The sequence below is a fragment of the Brienomyrus brachyistius genome, chromosome 24 (assembly GCF_023856365.1).
Source record: "Brienomyrus brachyistius isolate T26 chromosome 24, BBRACH_0.4, whole genome shotgun sequence".
NCBI lineage: Eukaryota > Metazoa > Chordata > Actinopteri > Osteoglossiformes > Mormyridae > Brienomyrus > Brienomyrus brachyistius.
Window position 1 is genome coordinate 7,541,784 of NC_064556.1, and position 15,550 is coordinate 7,557,333.

Below are 15,550 nucleotides of genomic sequence, written 5' to 3' on the forward strand. Positions count from 1 at the left end.
ACCCCCCCCCCCCCCCCCAACCCCCTACCCATGAAAAATCTTAGGCCCGAATGTCTGATTTGTCCTGCTGCTGACCCTGGGTGGGCTGAACACGGCTGGTTAAGATGCCATCTTCACCATAGTTTACCAGCTAGTCACGGGGGGCGTTGATGACATTCTGCATACCGCGATGGCAGTAACTCTGAAGAAGTGTTTCTGTTCGCTGCAAACAGCAGCTATACACTAACGGATCTGCCTGAGAACATGTATAAACTCAGGGCCGGCTCGTGTTCCAGGTCTGTTGCATAAAATGTGGGGTTATATAATCTCTGCTTCACCAAGTTCATAATGACTGCTTGTTGCAATATATAGTCCTTACACAGTGAGCATTTCTTAGGATATACTACAGAGTTCAGTCACATTGACGTCCCACACACACACACACAAGTTGGTCTACCTATCTAAATGGGGACCGTCCATTCATTTCTATGGGAAAAACCCTAATCCCAATCACGACACCCCTAACCCCCACCCATTCCTAACCTTAACCATAAGTAACCAACCAAAATACACGACTTTTGGCACTTTTACTTTTTTGATCGCATTCACAGAGTTTTATAAAACTGAGGTTATCCAAATGGGGACCTGAAGAAGTTTCCCCAAAAGTAAGGAAGTTTCGGGTTTTACTGCACTTTGGGGACAATTTGGTCCCCAAATGCAACCTATGCAAGCCCACAAACACACACGAATTCGGTATCTATATCTTTGTAAGGACTCTATGGGCATAACCCTAACTGGGACAACCTTAACTCCTACCCAACCATAAGTAACCAAACAAAATACAAGACCTTTGGTATGTTTAGTTTTTTGACCGAAAAAAATGTCCCCAGACTGTCAAAATAATAGGAGTTTATCACATTGTGGGGACATTCGGTCCCCACTATGTACCATATACATGCCCCACACAGATACGTGAAGTGACTCTGTAGTCTTTATGCTCTGGGACCACTTCATCACTTAGGTAGCTCAGGTTCCCTTCCCTAACCATCTATCTCTAGAAAATCACGAGTTCAAACCTTTTGGCTGGCAGTGGAAGAAAATCCAGTCCATAGTTTTGTTTATCCAACCAGCTGAGTACTCTGTGACTGTGATTCTTCATACTCAACTGGCTGGTTGACACAAAACTTTGGTCTGGATTTGTATTTTCTGGACCTAAACGTTCCACCTCTGGTGGCTGGTAGCATTTGATAATATCACTGTTGGACCCTTGAGCAAGGTCTTTAAGTTCCAGGGACACTGGCTGACCAGGTCTCTGACCACAAGCTTTCCTCCCTTGCATGTTGCTGTGGGCAAAAATATCTGTTAAATATTTAAATGTTCTGGTGTATATGAGCTCAGCAATAGAGGGAACTGTCTTGTTTTTATTTCTGGACAGATTGTCTTACTCTGGAGTTCTGACATGTAAAGACAAACGCTCAATAATCAGAGCAATGCCAGGTCATTGAGAGCGCTGGATTCTGCTTTTGTTTGCATAATCTACATGTGGGAGATGAGAGGAAACAAGCACCCAAATGAAGCTCCATAATCGATTATATTTCAGCATAATGGGGTCGTGTGAATGGATGACTGACACAGCAGGTCACCGCGTTGCGCACCGTCTCGGTATAGACTCGGGCGACTCTGTGCATGTGGATCTTACACAGATCGCATCACATCTCACAATCGCTATTCATTTGTTGAGCTGGAGCGGCCTGCAGACGAAGAGCAGCTGCCTTCGCAGGCAGCCACACGGCGACGCACCCAACATCCCAGCAAGATGCTGTGTGGATGGATTCTGACCGCGGGAGAAACCAGAGCTGCTGTCTGAGGCAGGACCTCTCAGGATGACGTCGGCAGAGGAACAACTGGGAGCCACTTCATGTGACCTAAACCCCTAATGCTAACACTGTGACCTTAAGCCTTCCCTCCTGCAGCTGACCAAGTGGTGTAAAGTTCACAAGGAACTCTGTTTGGCTAAATTGGAGGAGAGACAGGATCTTAGCCAGATTTCCTTCACCTTTGGGAAACAGCAGGCGGGGACGAACTTGGGGGTGAGTTGGACACGTTTCCAACAGGAATCACGGGGGAACACGCAGGAGATGTAAGAGACTCAGTGCACATGTTCCCAACAGTAATCACGAGGGAACACGCAGGAGATATAAGTGACACAGCACCTGTTCCTGACAGGAACCATTGAGGAACACGCAGGACATGCAAGTGACACAGCACCTGTTCCTGACAGGAACCATTGAGGAACACGCAGGGCATGTAAGTGATACAGCACATGGTCCTGACGGGAACCATAGAGGAACACGGAGGACATGTAAGTGATACAGCACACGGTCCCTCTGCGTCTGCTTGTGGCCCCTTTAACTGGGCGCCCTCCAGGAAAACCCAGAGAAACTGGGGTTTGTTCGATATTTAAATGCCTTCCAGTATAATTTGCAAGGTCGTTTCAAAGACACTGTGATAATTAGAGAAAGTTCTCACAGGGGACGGCTAGATTACGTCATTCTGTTGATTCGAGGTCAGAGGGACTCAGTAATCGAAGCTCAAAGCCCATCTATGCTCAGAGAAACAAATTGAGGACGATGGCATCTAGATGGAAACCACAGGGGGCGGAGCACTGAAACAGTATCCAATTAAAAGCCTCCAGATCATCACATAACTTGGGCCTTCTGACTTACTTTGATTAGTTTGTCACGGAGGTGTTCACTACAGAGGAATGTCAGCCTTCTGGGTCACGTTTCAGCCGCATAGCATCTTAATCTGGGATCACCAGGTGCCTACATCAATTGCCAATCAGCAATGCCCGTCCAATGTTCTGTTGAGCATGTTCTACTTACAGAACCATAGTTCTCTACAGTGGTTTAGCCAGGCTCACTTACCTCATCACTGACTTTAAGGGGTACGACGGATGCAGAGCCCGCACTGCCAGCCCTGGAGGTCCAGGGAATCTGGAACATCACTGCTCCACCACAGGTCAGTGTGGAGCGAAGCTTGCAGAGGATAGAGTGTGAGACAACAGGAGCACGGATTCTGATCAGTGACCAGGCATTCAAAGGCTTTGGATCAAGACAGATGCAGCATTTTGCTCACGTTACGCATCAGCAGAAGGAAGGTGTCCACTGGTCTGCCTCACAGCGCCCCCTGGTGGTACTTTTTAAATTTGCATGCTCCTCATTAACATATCACCTAGAGCAGGGGTGGGCAATCTTATCTGCAAAGGGCCAGTGTGTATGCAGGTTTTTGAGATAACCTTTATATCAGCTTTTCAAAGCCAGGTGTGAGAACTCTTCAGCCAGTCAGTAATCTAATTTGGGAGCTAGAGTGAAGACCAGCATACACACCAGCCCTTTCTGGATAAAACTGCCAATCCCTGTCTTAGAAGCTGGTCTGGTCCCCTGACATTCCTACTGCTGTCTGATGGGACCAACACACATGGGAAGCTGTGGGAGAGTGAGATACACAAAGGCTGCACAGCAAAGCGCTCAGAAAGGATTCGCTCACTGGGGATGGAAACACAAACATCCTGTAAGATTCACCACAGCATGAGTGAGGCAGCTGAGAACAGCTCCGCATTTCACCGTGTTCCTCTTACTGACATTCCATCCGGGGCATCCCCTGCGGCGCGGTACCAGCCACGCAGTCATGGAAAACAGGTGGATCCCTAAACGATGCAGCGAACATAATCCACGGCAGGGAAATGCACCAACACCTTAACACAGCCACAGGCGTGGAGGCCACACCTGCACTCACTTTAGAAGAGAGAGATGACTCATCGGAACAGACTCCTCCTCCAATGACCTGCTCCTTACTTAAGGTATTTTTGGTCTTCCTGCACTGCATCTAAATACATGGTGCTAAGCATGATGGGAAGTAATCTGTACTCTGTATAGAGGAGACCGGGGAAATTTTTTCCATGTTATTTTCTTTAAATGTAGAAAAATGATACAGTGGAAAAAAATAAAAGTAGTAGTGTTTTGTAGTGGTGTTTGGGGGAATCTAAGTTATGCAGGAAGATTACTGTATTCTTTCGAACAACTGATCCCGTTCATCGATTGGCTTCAGTCTCCCCTAAACTGTGGCTCTCACTTTGTAAGGCTATTCACTCATTTCAGTGCTCACCTGTACCTCACTCTAACCCCAAGCCCTCCCACGACAAGGTCAGCGTAACTGCAAACACCAAAAAGGGGTCAGCTGTGTCATACGAGACCGTGCTACACAAGAGGCACTCTGATCACGGGACCGTAATGCAGGATCTGGACGGAAGGAAGGCGGACACGACAGCAGGAAACGTCACCCGAAAGCCACTCAAACAGGCTGCTTTATTGTTCCCGATGTTACATCCAGTTCAGTGAAAGATGAACACATTCCTTATTAGACTGATCTTAACTCGCCTCTCAATAATTCTTTGCTAGATTTCAGATCTCAGGGTACTGTCAGCTATTGGCAGCTTGCACAGTCACTGCCCTGCAGGGGGCGTGGGGGGAGGGGGTCCTTCGCATTTTACCCAGCGTGGGGGCAGTCATACTGCTCTACAGGCCCGTGGGTCTGGGTCTCCCATCCAAATGTGTAACACTTCACTTTAAAACGGGCAGTCAGGAGAAACTAAAAGCCTCACTTTAAATCGGGGACTTTAAAAGCCCCGTTTCCATGTTTAAAAAGACATCTACAGATATATCTCAGGAGAGCCTGATTTTAGCTAATCATACTGGTTAGATTTGATTGTAAATTAATGAGATTAAAAACTCAAATACAGAATTGCATTTGAATTCAGATAAGAGAAGATTCTCGTTATTTTACCTGCCGTTCGATCCATGTTCTATATATCAATACGTAACTGCAAACTACTACAATCATCGATGCCAAACCATTCAGTGAGGGATCTGTGGAAAATCGCATTTGGACTCACATGTGTTGGGTTTAAGTTGGTCTCTGCCCAGTCCTCCTATGTCTGACACACTAATGGGAACCCTTTACCTGACCTCCTTCAGCACAGCCCACGTTATACCAGCTTAAGGTGACTCAGTGGCACCCCCTAGTGCCATGACAGTAGGGGGCATGTTTGGCTGGCATCACGGCGGTCAAGCTGAAGGCACTTCAGGTAAAGCGTTTCCACGGGCTCACATGAAGGTAACACTGATCACGCTGCATGGGGGGTGCGGTCGAGTCCATAGATCCACCAGACCCACCCCCGGGCCACCCCGACTCAGTCGAGATGCCCCTCCACACCGGGAGGCATTAGGGTGTATCTGGGGTCCAACTGGGGCACAAAATCCGGGAACTCCTGTGAGGCCTGAGTGCCAAAGATGTCCAGAACCCGCCGGTTCATCAGGGAAAACCTGGAGAGGCACATACAGGAAAGGGCATACTCGTCACTCCAGGGATCAGTCACATGGGACTGCTGATCCCACCCCCAAACACCAGCTGGCATCACACCGAGGATCAGTCACATGGAACTGTTGAACCCACCCCCAAACACCAGCTGACATCACACCCGGGATCAGTCACATGGGACTGCTGATCCCACCCCCAAACACCAGCTGACATCACACCCGGGATCAGTCACATGGGACTGCTGATCCCACCCCCAAACACCAGCTGGCATCACACCGAGGATCAGTCACATGGGACTGCTGATCCCACCCCCAAACACCAGCTGGCATCACACCGAGGATCAGTCACATGGGACTGCTGATCCCACCCCCAAACACCAGCTGGCATCACACCGGGGATCAGTCACATGGGACTGCTGATCCCACCCCCACACATCAGCTGACATCACACCCGGGATCAGTCACATGGGACTGCTGATCCCACCCCCAAACACCAGCTGGCATCACACCGAGGATCAGTCACATGGGACTCCTGATCCCACCCCCAAACACCAGCTGGCATCACACCGAGGATCAGTCACATGGGACTGCGGATCCCACCCCCACACATCAGCTGACATCACACCCGGGATCAGTCACATGGGACTGCTGATCCCACCCCCAAACACCAGCTGGCATCACACCGGGGATCAGTCACATGGGACTGCTGATCCCACCCCCAAACACCAGCTGGCATCACACCGAGGATCAGTCACATGGGACTGCTGATCCCACCCCCAAACACCAGCTGGCATCACACCGAGGATCAGTCACATGGGACTGCTGATCCCACCCCCAAACACCAGCTGGCATCACACCGGGGATCAGTCACATGGGACTGCTGATCCCACCCCCACACATCAGCTGACATCACACCCGGGATCAGTCACATGGGACTGCTGATCCCACCCCCAAACACCAGCTGGCATCACACCGAGGATCAGTCACATGGGACTGCTGATCCCACCCCCAAACACCAGCTGGCATCACACCGAGGATCAGTCACATGGGACTGCGGATCCCACCCCCACACATCAGCTGACATCACACCCGGGATCAGTCACATGGGACTGCTGATCCCACCCCCACACATCAGCTGACATCACACCGGGGATCAGTCACATGGGACTGCTGATCCCACCCCCAAACACCAACTGACATCACACCCGGGATCAGTCACATGGGACTGCTGATCCCACCCCCAAACACCAGCTGGCATCACACCGAGGATCAGTCACATGGGACTGCAGATCCCACCCCCACACATCAGCTGACATCACACCCGGGATCAGTCACATGGGACTGCTGATCCCACCCCCACACTAGCTGACCTTACACTGGGGATCAGTTACATGAGATCAGTCACTTGGGACAGCAGGACCCAGCCCCCACACACCTGCCCTTCGTAAGCCGCAGGAGAAACTTCCAGTAAGACGGCCGCAGATTCTGCACCTCCATCACAGCCTGGAGAAACACACAGCGCCTGCTAGTTAGAAAGCAGACACACAGAGACACAGACAAACACCCAATGACATCCACTTACCGCCTGGAAGCAGATTGCCGTGGATACAGCATAGATCAAAGTGTCAGCGTGTGGAAAGTAGGGGACCCGGCCAGCCTCAATGCCCTTAAAGTAAACTGTCTGTGGAGAGGAGGAGGGAGTCAAGGGTCTCCACAGTCACGCAAGTGCAGTCTGACAGAACACAGGTCGCTGCAGGGTCACTACCTCCACCAGCTTGGAGAAAAGGTACATGGAGATGGTGGTGCTCTTGTAGAAGAACATGGAGACCCCAGCCAAGAATCCTAGCAGGAGACAAGACGGAATAAAGACGCTAATTTAGGTAGCATTACTATGGATATCACTGGACCTACGGAGGCAGGGGTCACATCCACTTTCATCATGGCAACTGCAGGGGGCGACATACCAGCAATGAGTGCGTGCAGTTCATCGTCAAGGTTACGCACCCACCGGAGAAAACAGCTAGTTCCCTGCGACAGACAGGAAGGCCGAGATCAACGTCGAACCAGCAAAGGATTCAGGGATTTAAAATCTCATCATGAGTATCCATTGCCTTTGGGCTACGGTGGGGGTGGGCGGACCTTGTAAATGCTGACAAAGGAGCCGAGGAACGCCCCCAGCTGGAAGTTCTCCTTATTGTAGAGGAGGGAAAGCAGGCGGGACGGACGGGTGAAGGCGTGTCGGAAAGCGGAAGGCACCCTCAAGCAGCACTGGATCAGGTAGCCCACGCTGAACATGCGCACAAAGCCCTGTCGGAGAGACAGAGAGGGGCGCGTGGGGTCAGGCCAGTCTGGGGTGGTGCGGCGGCGGCGTGGGGGGGCAGCATGGAGGCGGCTCGCACCTTCACACAGTAGCTGATGCAGTTGTCACCATAATGCTTGCAGCACCTGTGCCGGGGGCCGTGTTTACATCTAGGAAAGGAAAGAGAAAAGACGTTGGTGTCCCCCCCCCAGTCTTTCGGACGACTGGCTCCATGTCCCCGTGCAGCCCAGAACCTCACACAGACTCCAGCAGTCTCCTGGCCAGGTCCTTGATGGAAGATATACTGGAGGTAGACAGGACACGAGGCCGATCTTGTTTTGGCTCCACGGTGCCCCCCTCTGGGCCCTTTGGGTATGTGTGCTCTGCCAGTAATGAGTGAGTGGGAATCTCCTCTTTGCCCACAATGAACCTAATAGACATCACAGAAGAGACACGTGTTTAGCAGTGCTCTGTGAATAGGGCCACACTGGGCGGACCTTGTGCGTTTATCACGCGGCCGTGGTCACGTACTTCAGGGCAGAGAATGCAAATCCCTGCAGTCCGTCTTTGCACCTGGGGAACAAAATAAACACAAGGTTTCCCCTTTGCACTGCGTTTTGACTGGCTGTTAGTTAACAGTAACAATCGGTAACAACACTCTGCAATAGTCATAACATCCATTTATCAGCAGAGGGCAGCACTGAGCTAGAAATGAAGCCCTTAATGTATGAAATTAAAAGAAATATGACAGATTTGCTAGTAAAAAAAACAGGAATTCTTTGATTTCGACATATGGTATTATTCACAAAAGGATATACAGGTGAAATCTGTAAAGGATTTTGGGGACGAGCACAGGATCAGTCAGCGTGTAGCGTCCCTAGAGGAACTTGGGTTACGGGCCTCGGTCAAGGGCCAAATGACGGCATTAGTCTGCCACCCATGGGATTCTAACTGCGGACCTACCGCACACGGGCAGTCCTATCCCACTGAGTTACTCACCACAACGTGCACCACTGACAGCCGCAAATACTACGGACAAGAATCTTCCTCACCTGAAGAAGAACATGTAGAGAGCGGCCGTGATGCAGAAGAGCAGGACCTGCAGAGAGAGCAGAAAGGGCTCAGAGGAGACCCGCACAGGCCACAAACGGTGAGAGCCTTCCGGAAGCCCCGGCAGATCCTGCACAAGCAGCCAGGCCGCTCTCTCACGTGGCTGCGTTTCAGGAACAGTGCTGAAGGGCCCGAGGCTGTCAACGGCTAACTCCGGAACATTCTACCCACTTCCTCCTGAGAAATCGGATGTGATACTCGCTTCTGAATAAAAGCTATGCTCCAAAATCCTGTCCTCAGTGGGGAAAGGGGGGGGAGGGGCAGGACCCCAGGCAGAGTCTGCACTGATTGGCTGGAAATGTGGTGTGACAGCCAGTGTGGGGGAGTAAACAGCCTGCTCTGATTGGTGGAGGGCATGGTGTGACCTCATGCTGGGGGCTCACCTCGCCATGCTTGATTGGAGTGATGATTCCTCTGGTGGCACCCATGCGGAATATCGTTTCTGTGGCCTGGATGGGCGGGAGCAGGGCAGCAAAGAAGATCCACATGAACAACAGCTAGTGGCTCGCAGTCGAGCTCCACACAAGGCTCAGGCTCTTACCAGGTTGGCCATGTATATGGTGAGGAGCCCCCGCCTGCGGGAAAGTGGGAGGGGGACGGTCAGCATCTGCACCACCACGCACACACACAGACCTGTACTCATACCTTTGTGGGGACCGCTCATTCTTTTCTATGGGAAAAATGCTAATGCTAACTATGACAACCTTATCCCCTACCCAGCCCTTACCATGTCCGTAAGTAAACAAACAAAATACAAGAGTTTTTGTTTTTTCATTTTTTTTTATTTTTAGAATATTGAGTTTTCCCTTAAAGGGACCAAAAGGTAAAAAAAAACTGAAAAAAACTGGTATTCATCACATTATAAAGGTATATCTGGACTACACACACATACCCTCACACACATACCCACACACACACACATACCCTTACACACACACATACCCTCACACACACACACACCCTCACACACACACATACCCTCACACACACACATACCCTCACACACACACATACCCTCACACACACACACACACACACACATACCCTCACACACACACACACACACACACATACCCTCACACACACACACACACACACACACACACATACCCTCACACACACACACACACACACACATACCCTCACACACACACATACCCTCACACACACACACACATACCCTTACACACACACACATACCCTTACACACACACACACCCTCACACACACATACCCTCACACACGCACACACATACCCTCACACACACACACACATACCCTCACACACACACACACACACACATACATACCCTCACACACACACACACACACACATACATACCCTCACACACACACACACACACACATACATACCCTCACACACACACACACAGTTCATATATTCCTATCATCTCCAATGACTCCATTCATTTCTATGGGCATAACGCTAAACCGAGCCATTATAACCATTACCTAACCCTAACCATAAATAATCAAACAAAATATAAGACTTTTGACTATTTTAGTTTTTTGATTGCATTTACAGATTATGTAAAGTTAATATTGTTGGGGCCTGAAATAAATCCCCACAAGCTCAAAAGTAACAATTTATGCAACATTGTGAGTTAAATTCAAACAGGAAATAACTGATGCACGCATTTCAGGCTCACGCACGCACACACACACGCATGCACATACACACGCGCACACACAAACACACACGCACACACAAACACACACACACACACACACACACACACACACGCACACACAAACACACACACACACACAAACACACACACACACACACACACGCACACGCACACACACACCCCTCACCTGCTCTTCCGCTCAATCAGGATGGCGAGGTAGGATGCAGGCAGTGCTGCTCCAAATCCTGCAGACCATGAGTAAAACCTACCCAGAATTCTCCTGGAGCGGGGGTGGGGGGTGGGGACAGACGGATGTGCATTATCACTCACTATCCCGACAATGTGATACGCCGAAACTGGGGGTGGGGGGGACACGAGAGAAAAAGTGTTTCAGGTGTACGACTTAGTGGCCTGTGGCTTCACATACAGTGTAAGAGCCTGTATCTGTGACCGACGCCCATGCAGCAATCTGCAACATCGCCCCCTAGTGTTAGGGGGTCAAAAGCAAAGAACAACATCTCCAAACTGCACAAACTGAACTTGGAGCACACTGTGCATCACAGTCTTCATACCACCTGCAAGCATAAATATCATGGGAGCTTCAGCGTAACAGTCCCAGCGGAAAAGCAGGACAACTGCGACCAAATTCCATTTCTTTAATCTTATTTACTTTAAACACAAACTATCTGTTTCACATTCAGCATTTTACTATCTGTCCACCGGGCTGTAACAGTGCTTGAACAGCGAACCCTCTGTTACAGTCAGGATATTTTAATTTGCTGTTTGCAGCATAACATGTCATTTCCAAATCCCTGTTCCCCTTCAGAAGGGGCCGGGCTTGGAATGCATGTGGAAATCTCACTTCCCGAGTGACCTTTAGCTGAACACGTGGCTGACGTGTTACACGGACTTTAACCCCCAATGTGCTCGCACCCCCAGCAGCCCACACACACAGATACTGCGCGTACCTGAGGATGCAGAAGAAGGCGATATAGAGGCCTCCATTGGCCGTCAGGAAGGAGGCGCTCTGGAGGATCTCGGGCAGCAGCCTCTTCAAATAATAATCCCTCTTCCTCCGGCGCAGGATGGCAGCAATCTGTGGGCAGAGATGGTTACTGCGGACGGATACCAGCCAGCGTGTGGCGCTCTCCTCCGTTACTGCTGCATCTGTCCTCAGCTGAGGGTCTCAGAGTTCCCCCAAGCAGGGACTAATGCGGACAGCCTGGGGTATTAATCCTCACCCCACTCGGGATCCGAGCTCATATACATTCCTGGGGTATTAACCCTCACCCCACACGGGATCCGAGCTCACACACAGTCCTGGGGAATTAACCCTCACCCCACATGGGATCCGAGCTCACACACAGTCCTGGGGAATTAACCCTCACCCCACATGGGATCCGAGCTCACACACAGTCCTGGGGAATAAACCCTCAAGCAACACGGGATCCGAGCTCACACACAGTCCTGGGGTATTAACCCTCACACCACACGGGATCCAAGCTCATACACAGTCCTTGGGTATTAACCCTCACCCCACAGGGGATCTGAGCTCATACACAATCCTGGGTTATTAACCCTCTGAACTGTGTTCTTATACATGGTGACCCTGTGTGTGTGTGTGTGTGTGTGCGTATGGGGTGGATGGCTGTCTTCCCTATGAGAGTTACACCTATGACAGTTACAGGTATTAGACTTACAGCCTGCACACGGACTGTGACCGGGCTCTGTAATCCACCGCTGTCCTTCACACACTCAAATTGACCGTAACCGTAAAAAATGAGAAGCACACGACAGGCAGGGACGCTTTACCGACATGGCTTTATAAGTACTATAATGAACACGATCCTGTAAAAACAGCAGACCTGGGTGTCGGGGACAGGTCGGGAAGTCCCCCTCCTCCGAATGAAGCTCCGAACGGCCGGCAGTCCACAGGCCCCGCCGGGCGCGCCAGGGACCCGGTGCAGCGAGCGGTCACGGCGGTACTTACGAGGTACAGCGGAGCGTATATTTTAAGGGAAACCTCCAGTGCCCCAGCCGTCACTTGCAGCGAAGACACGGTGCAGGACGTGCTCCAAGTGTGCCCGATCTCGTAGCACGTATGTGGAATGGACTTGCTGAAGGCCGCCATCTTTGCGAGCGCTCGCCGCGGCTGCGCGTTCAGGAAAGCGCGGGGACGCGCAGGCTGCGGAGAGCTGAGGAAGCGGGGGAAAGGTCGCTGCTGGGGTTACTTCAGGGCAAGCCGCCTGAGCGTCTCAATGGAGGGAAATCAGGCAAAAAAGCAGAAAAGCGCCTCGTTTTTGGCACGAGAGTTACTGATCGTCTCGTACCTTGTCCTGACGGAAAATCATATGATTTCGCAATTGGGAAAAGAGACGGCAACCCATCTTTCAGCTGATAGATGGCGCAGTATTACTGTACAGTATGGTTCGGCAGCATCGCTGATTTTCTTTTCGGTCCCATAAGAACTAATACCAAGACTGGTATCCAGATACATTTATTCTTTTGTGTACAGAAATCCAACCTGCAGTCCAAAACTAGTGCCACAGTGCATATATAGGCGTACGTGCATTATTAGATGTAATTAGAATTAGAATGAACTTCAACCCAGTAGGATAAGCGGTTTGGAAAATGGATGGAAGAACTTCATTGATCTCAGAGGGAAATTCTAGTGCATACGTGTGGAATACAGATGAACATATGTTCAGTGCGAAAGACAAGGTGCAAAGGACACACGGTGCAAATAAAAAAGTAACATAGTACAAACTACTGTAATTATAAGGTACACGATAGAGTCCCGATGAACAGAACAATACGAAAAACTAATGGCATGGATAAATATTAAGCTGGGGAGTAATAAACGAATAAACTAGTGGAGGTAATGCAGCATTTTACAAGCAGATAGCACCGGATGAGTGGCTTGCTGGAGTGTTACGGCTGAGGATGGGGGTGGGACAGTAGTGGGAGGCGTTGTGGTGTCTGATGGCAGCAGGCAGTACGGATCCGCTGTGGTGCTTTTTAGCGCATCGTGAACCAAGAAAGCGCCCCCTGGAGGGGATGAGCAGAATTGTTCTTAATATTGTTCAATTTTGTTAGAAACCATTTTTATGGGAGGTATTTTCTGCAAAAAATTAAATGAAAATTATAAAAAGAAAATACAATCCCCACTTTGCCATTTAGTTTCCAAAGTCTGTGCGCAAAAAATCATGCAAAAAATGAAAAATAAAATGAAAATTAAATAGCACCATTTGTATTTGTTACAAATGAAAAATCACATTACGCCCAGGCAATTCCACCATTTTCAATACAGGAAGACTTTCTTGTACGAAATAAATATACGTTCTATAGCTCAAACCTTTTATTCATACGTTATTTTGTATTTCCAAAATGTCTTTTAAAAACTTCATCGTGCGCAAACATTCTCTTTTAGCGGTGCTGTGAATAAGAAGAAAACTTAAGCCCCGAAATAAGACGCTACGAATAAGAAGCTAAACGGATCGGAAGGTGCAGATAAGTAGCTAACTTAAGCCGCGTGTGACTTTGCCATTAGTTCGGGGGACAAGGTCAGACCATGGCTAAGAAACATGAAGACAACGGAATCCGCAAAGGCACCGAGAAAGCGCGGAAGTGATCCGCAGCTCCGTCCACCGCCCCGCTGTGAATAACATATATTTGCATGCAGTGAACTTGAAAAAAAAATGAAAACGCAAAGTAGGAAATGAAAGGTCAAATAGCATATATAGCAAGCTATGCGGTAGTGCAAATGTATAAGTAATTGTTAATCATACTAATCATATGTTAACCATGTATTGGCAGTGATTCAATGACAATACGTCAATACGTTAATCATCAATCAAAGGACAACTGAGTATTTACAGTGATTCAATGTCATGTAATCAATATCTATATTCATATCTCCAGTAGGAGCCTAACAGTCGAGACATGTTCTGGTAGACTGAGCAGAATGGGTGGACTTTACCTTGCCACCAAGGTGAACCAATAGAATTCGAGAATTGTGTTTGTTATACGTTTAAGCTTGGTTCATTGGTGTGTTGTGACCAATCAGGATTTAGACACCCTTACTGTGAAGTGGGAGTTATGGTATATCAACTGGTTGCTCGGAGAGCTCCGGAAGATTTTGGTACCGAATGCCAGAGTGTGATGAGAGCGCTTTGCTGAGTTGCAGAAATAAAAGAGATTTCCTTTACCTCATCAAACTGAGAGGTCCGACTTTTATTCTAAGTGTTATATTTAAAATTTTTCTACCACACTGGAAACAATCAGGGAAGCACACTTGGGAAGTGAGGGGGCGTGGCACACATGAGGAACCGACGAGCAGGGCATGACAATACCATGTATTGCTGAACATTTTCTTCAAGGACCTTTTTCCGTGACTAAGTCGAGACGTTGAGGAGCTAAACATATATCTTTGTACCTGTTCTTTTCTCTAAGTTAGTTGACTGGCAATAACAAACAATTTCAAACTGACCCAGACTGTTTCCTTATGTTTCTCCATCTATTGCAATGTTGCTCTCCTTACCTCTAGACCAATTTGGGGATGTAACACCTACTTTCATTTTCACAATTGTCTAAATTTTGTTTAGAATATTGAGTTTTCCCTCATGGGGACCAGGAAACCGGTAGCAAACCCATAAATGCTTAATTTTGTTTCTGTGTAAAAAGTCTTTCTCTTATTTTTAATTTTCAGGGGTTTTTGTGTGGAGTTCTTCGTTTCTGTTGTTGTCCAATCATGTTATACCCAGCGAATTCATGCAGATGTGTAGAAGGAATGCAAAATCTGTAAAAAAAAATTATTATAACAATTATGTAACCACCCTTATCTGTGTGACTATATAAAGTGCTTTTGAACGTACGCTTTCACTTTCATAACTGTCTGTCGAAGGTCGTCTGGAAAAGGTGAGTTTTTCACGCACATTCCAATACCGTGCAAAATGTTAGAAACCCCATAACTCGTTCATTTATTGGTTTTGTGAAAGTCTTTGGCTATAATTGACAGTTACTGACCATCTCCAGTGATCTTCCCGGAGAACTCATGTAGATGAAAAAAGATTTCAGCAGCTGTATTACTATAATATTCTAGAAAGCCTTTGAGAGGATTGTTTTACTTTTAC

At 48.7% G+C, this 15,550-nt stretch overlaps 1 protein-coding gene across 2 annotated transcripts in view; it reads right to left on the reverse strand.

Annotated features, from left to right (window-relative positions):
• Positions 1-4,317: 4,317 nt before the first annotated feature.
• The window catches only part of tmem135 (transmembrane protein 135), a 32,958-nt gene continuing 21,725 nt past the window's right edge, over positions 4,318-15,550 (reverse strand). Inside the window, exons 2-16 of one of the 2 annotated variants that reach the window (XM_048995292.1) lie at positions 12,409-12,441; positions 11,387-11,514; positions 10,606-10,698; positions 9,308-9,341; positions 9,150-9,215; positions 8,709-8,755; positions 8,188-8,229; positions 7,916-8,086; positions 7,757-7,826; positions 7,497-7,664; positions 7,322-7,385; positions 7,123-7,199; positions 6,940-7,038; positions 6,793-6,860; positions 4,318-5,363 (exon numbers count right to left, since the gene is read on the reverse strand). In XM_048995292.1, the coding sequence (XP_048851249.1) occupies positions 5,231-5,363; positions 6,793-6,860; positions 6,940-7,038; positions 7,123-7,199; positions 7,322-7,385; positions 7,497-7,664; positions 7,757-7,826; positions 7,916-8,086; positions 8,188-8,229; positions 8,709-8,755; positions 9,150-9,215; positions 9,308-9,341; positions 10,606-10,698; positions 11,387-11,514; positions 12,409-12,441 (1,293 nt within the window). In that variant the 3' untranslated portion in view covers positions 4,318-5,230. Of the gene's footprint in view, positions 5,364-6,792; positions 6,861-6,939; positions 7,039-7,122; positions 7,200-7,321; positions 7,386-7,496; positions 7,665-7,756; positions 7,827-7,915; positions 8,087-8,187; positions 8,230-8,708; positions 8,756-9,149; positions 9,216-9,307; positions 9,342-10,605; positions 10,699-11,386; positions 11,515-12,408; positions 12,761-15,550 lie in introns of those variants that run through there. The other variant, XM_048995291.1, reaches the window with a different exon arrangement.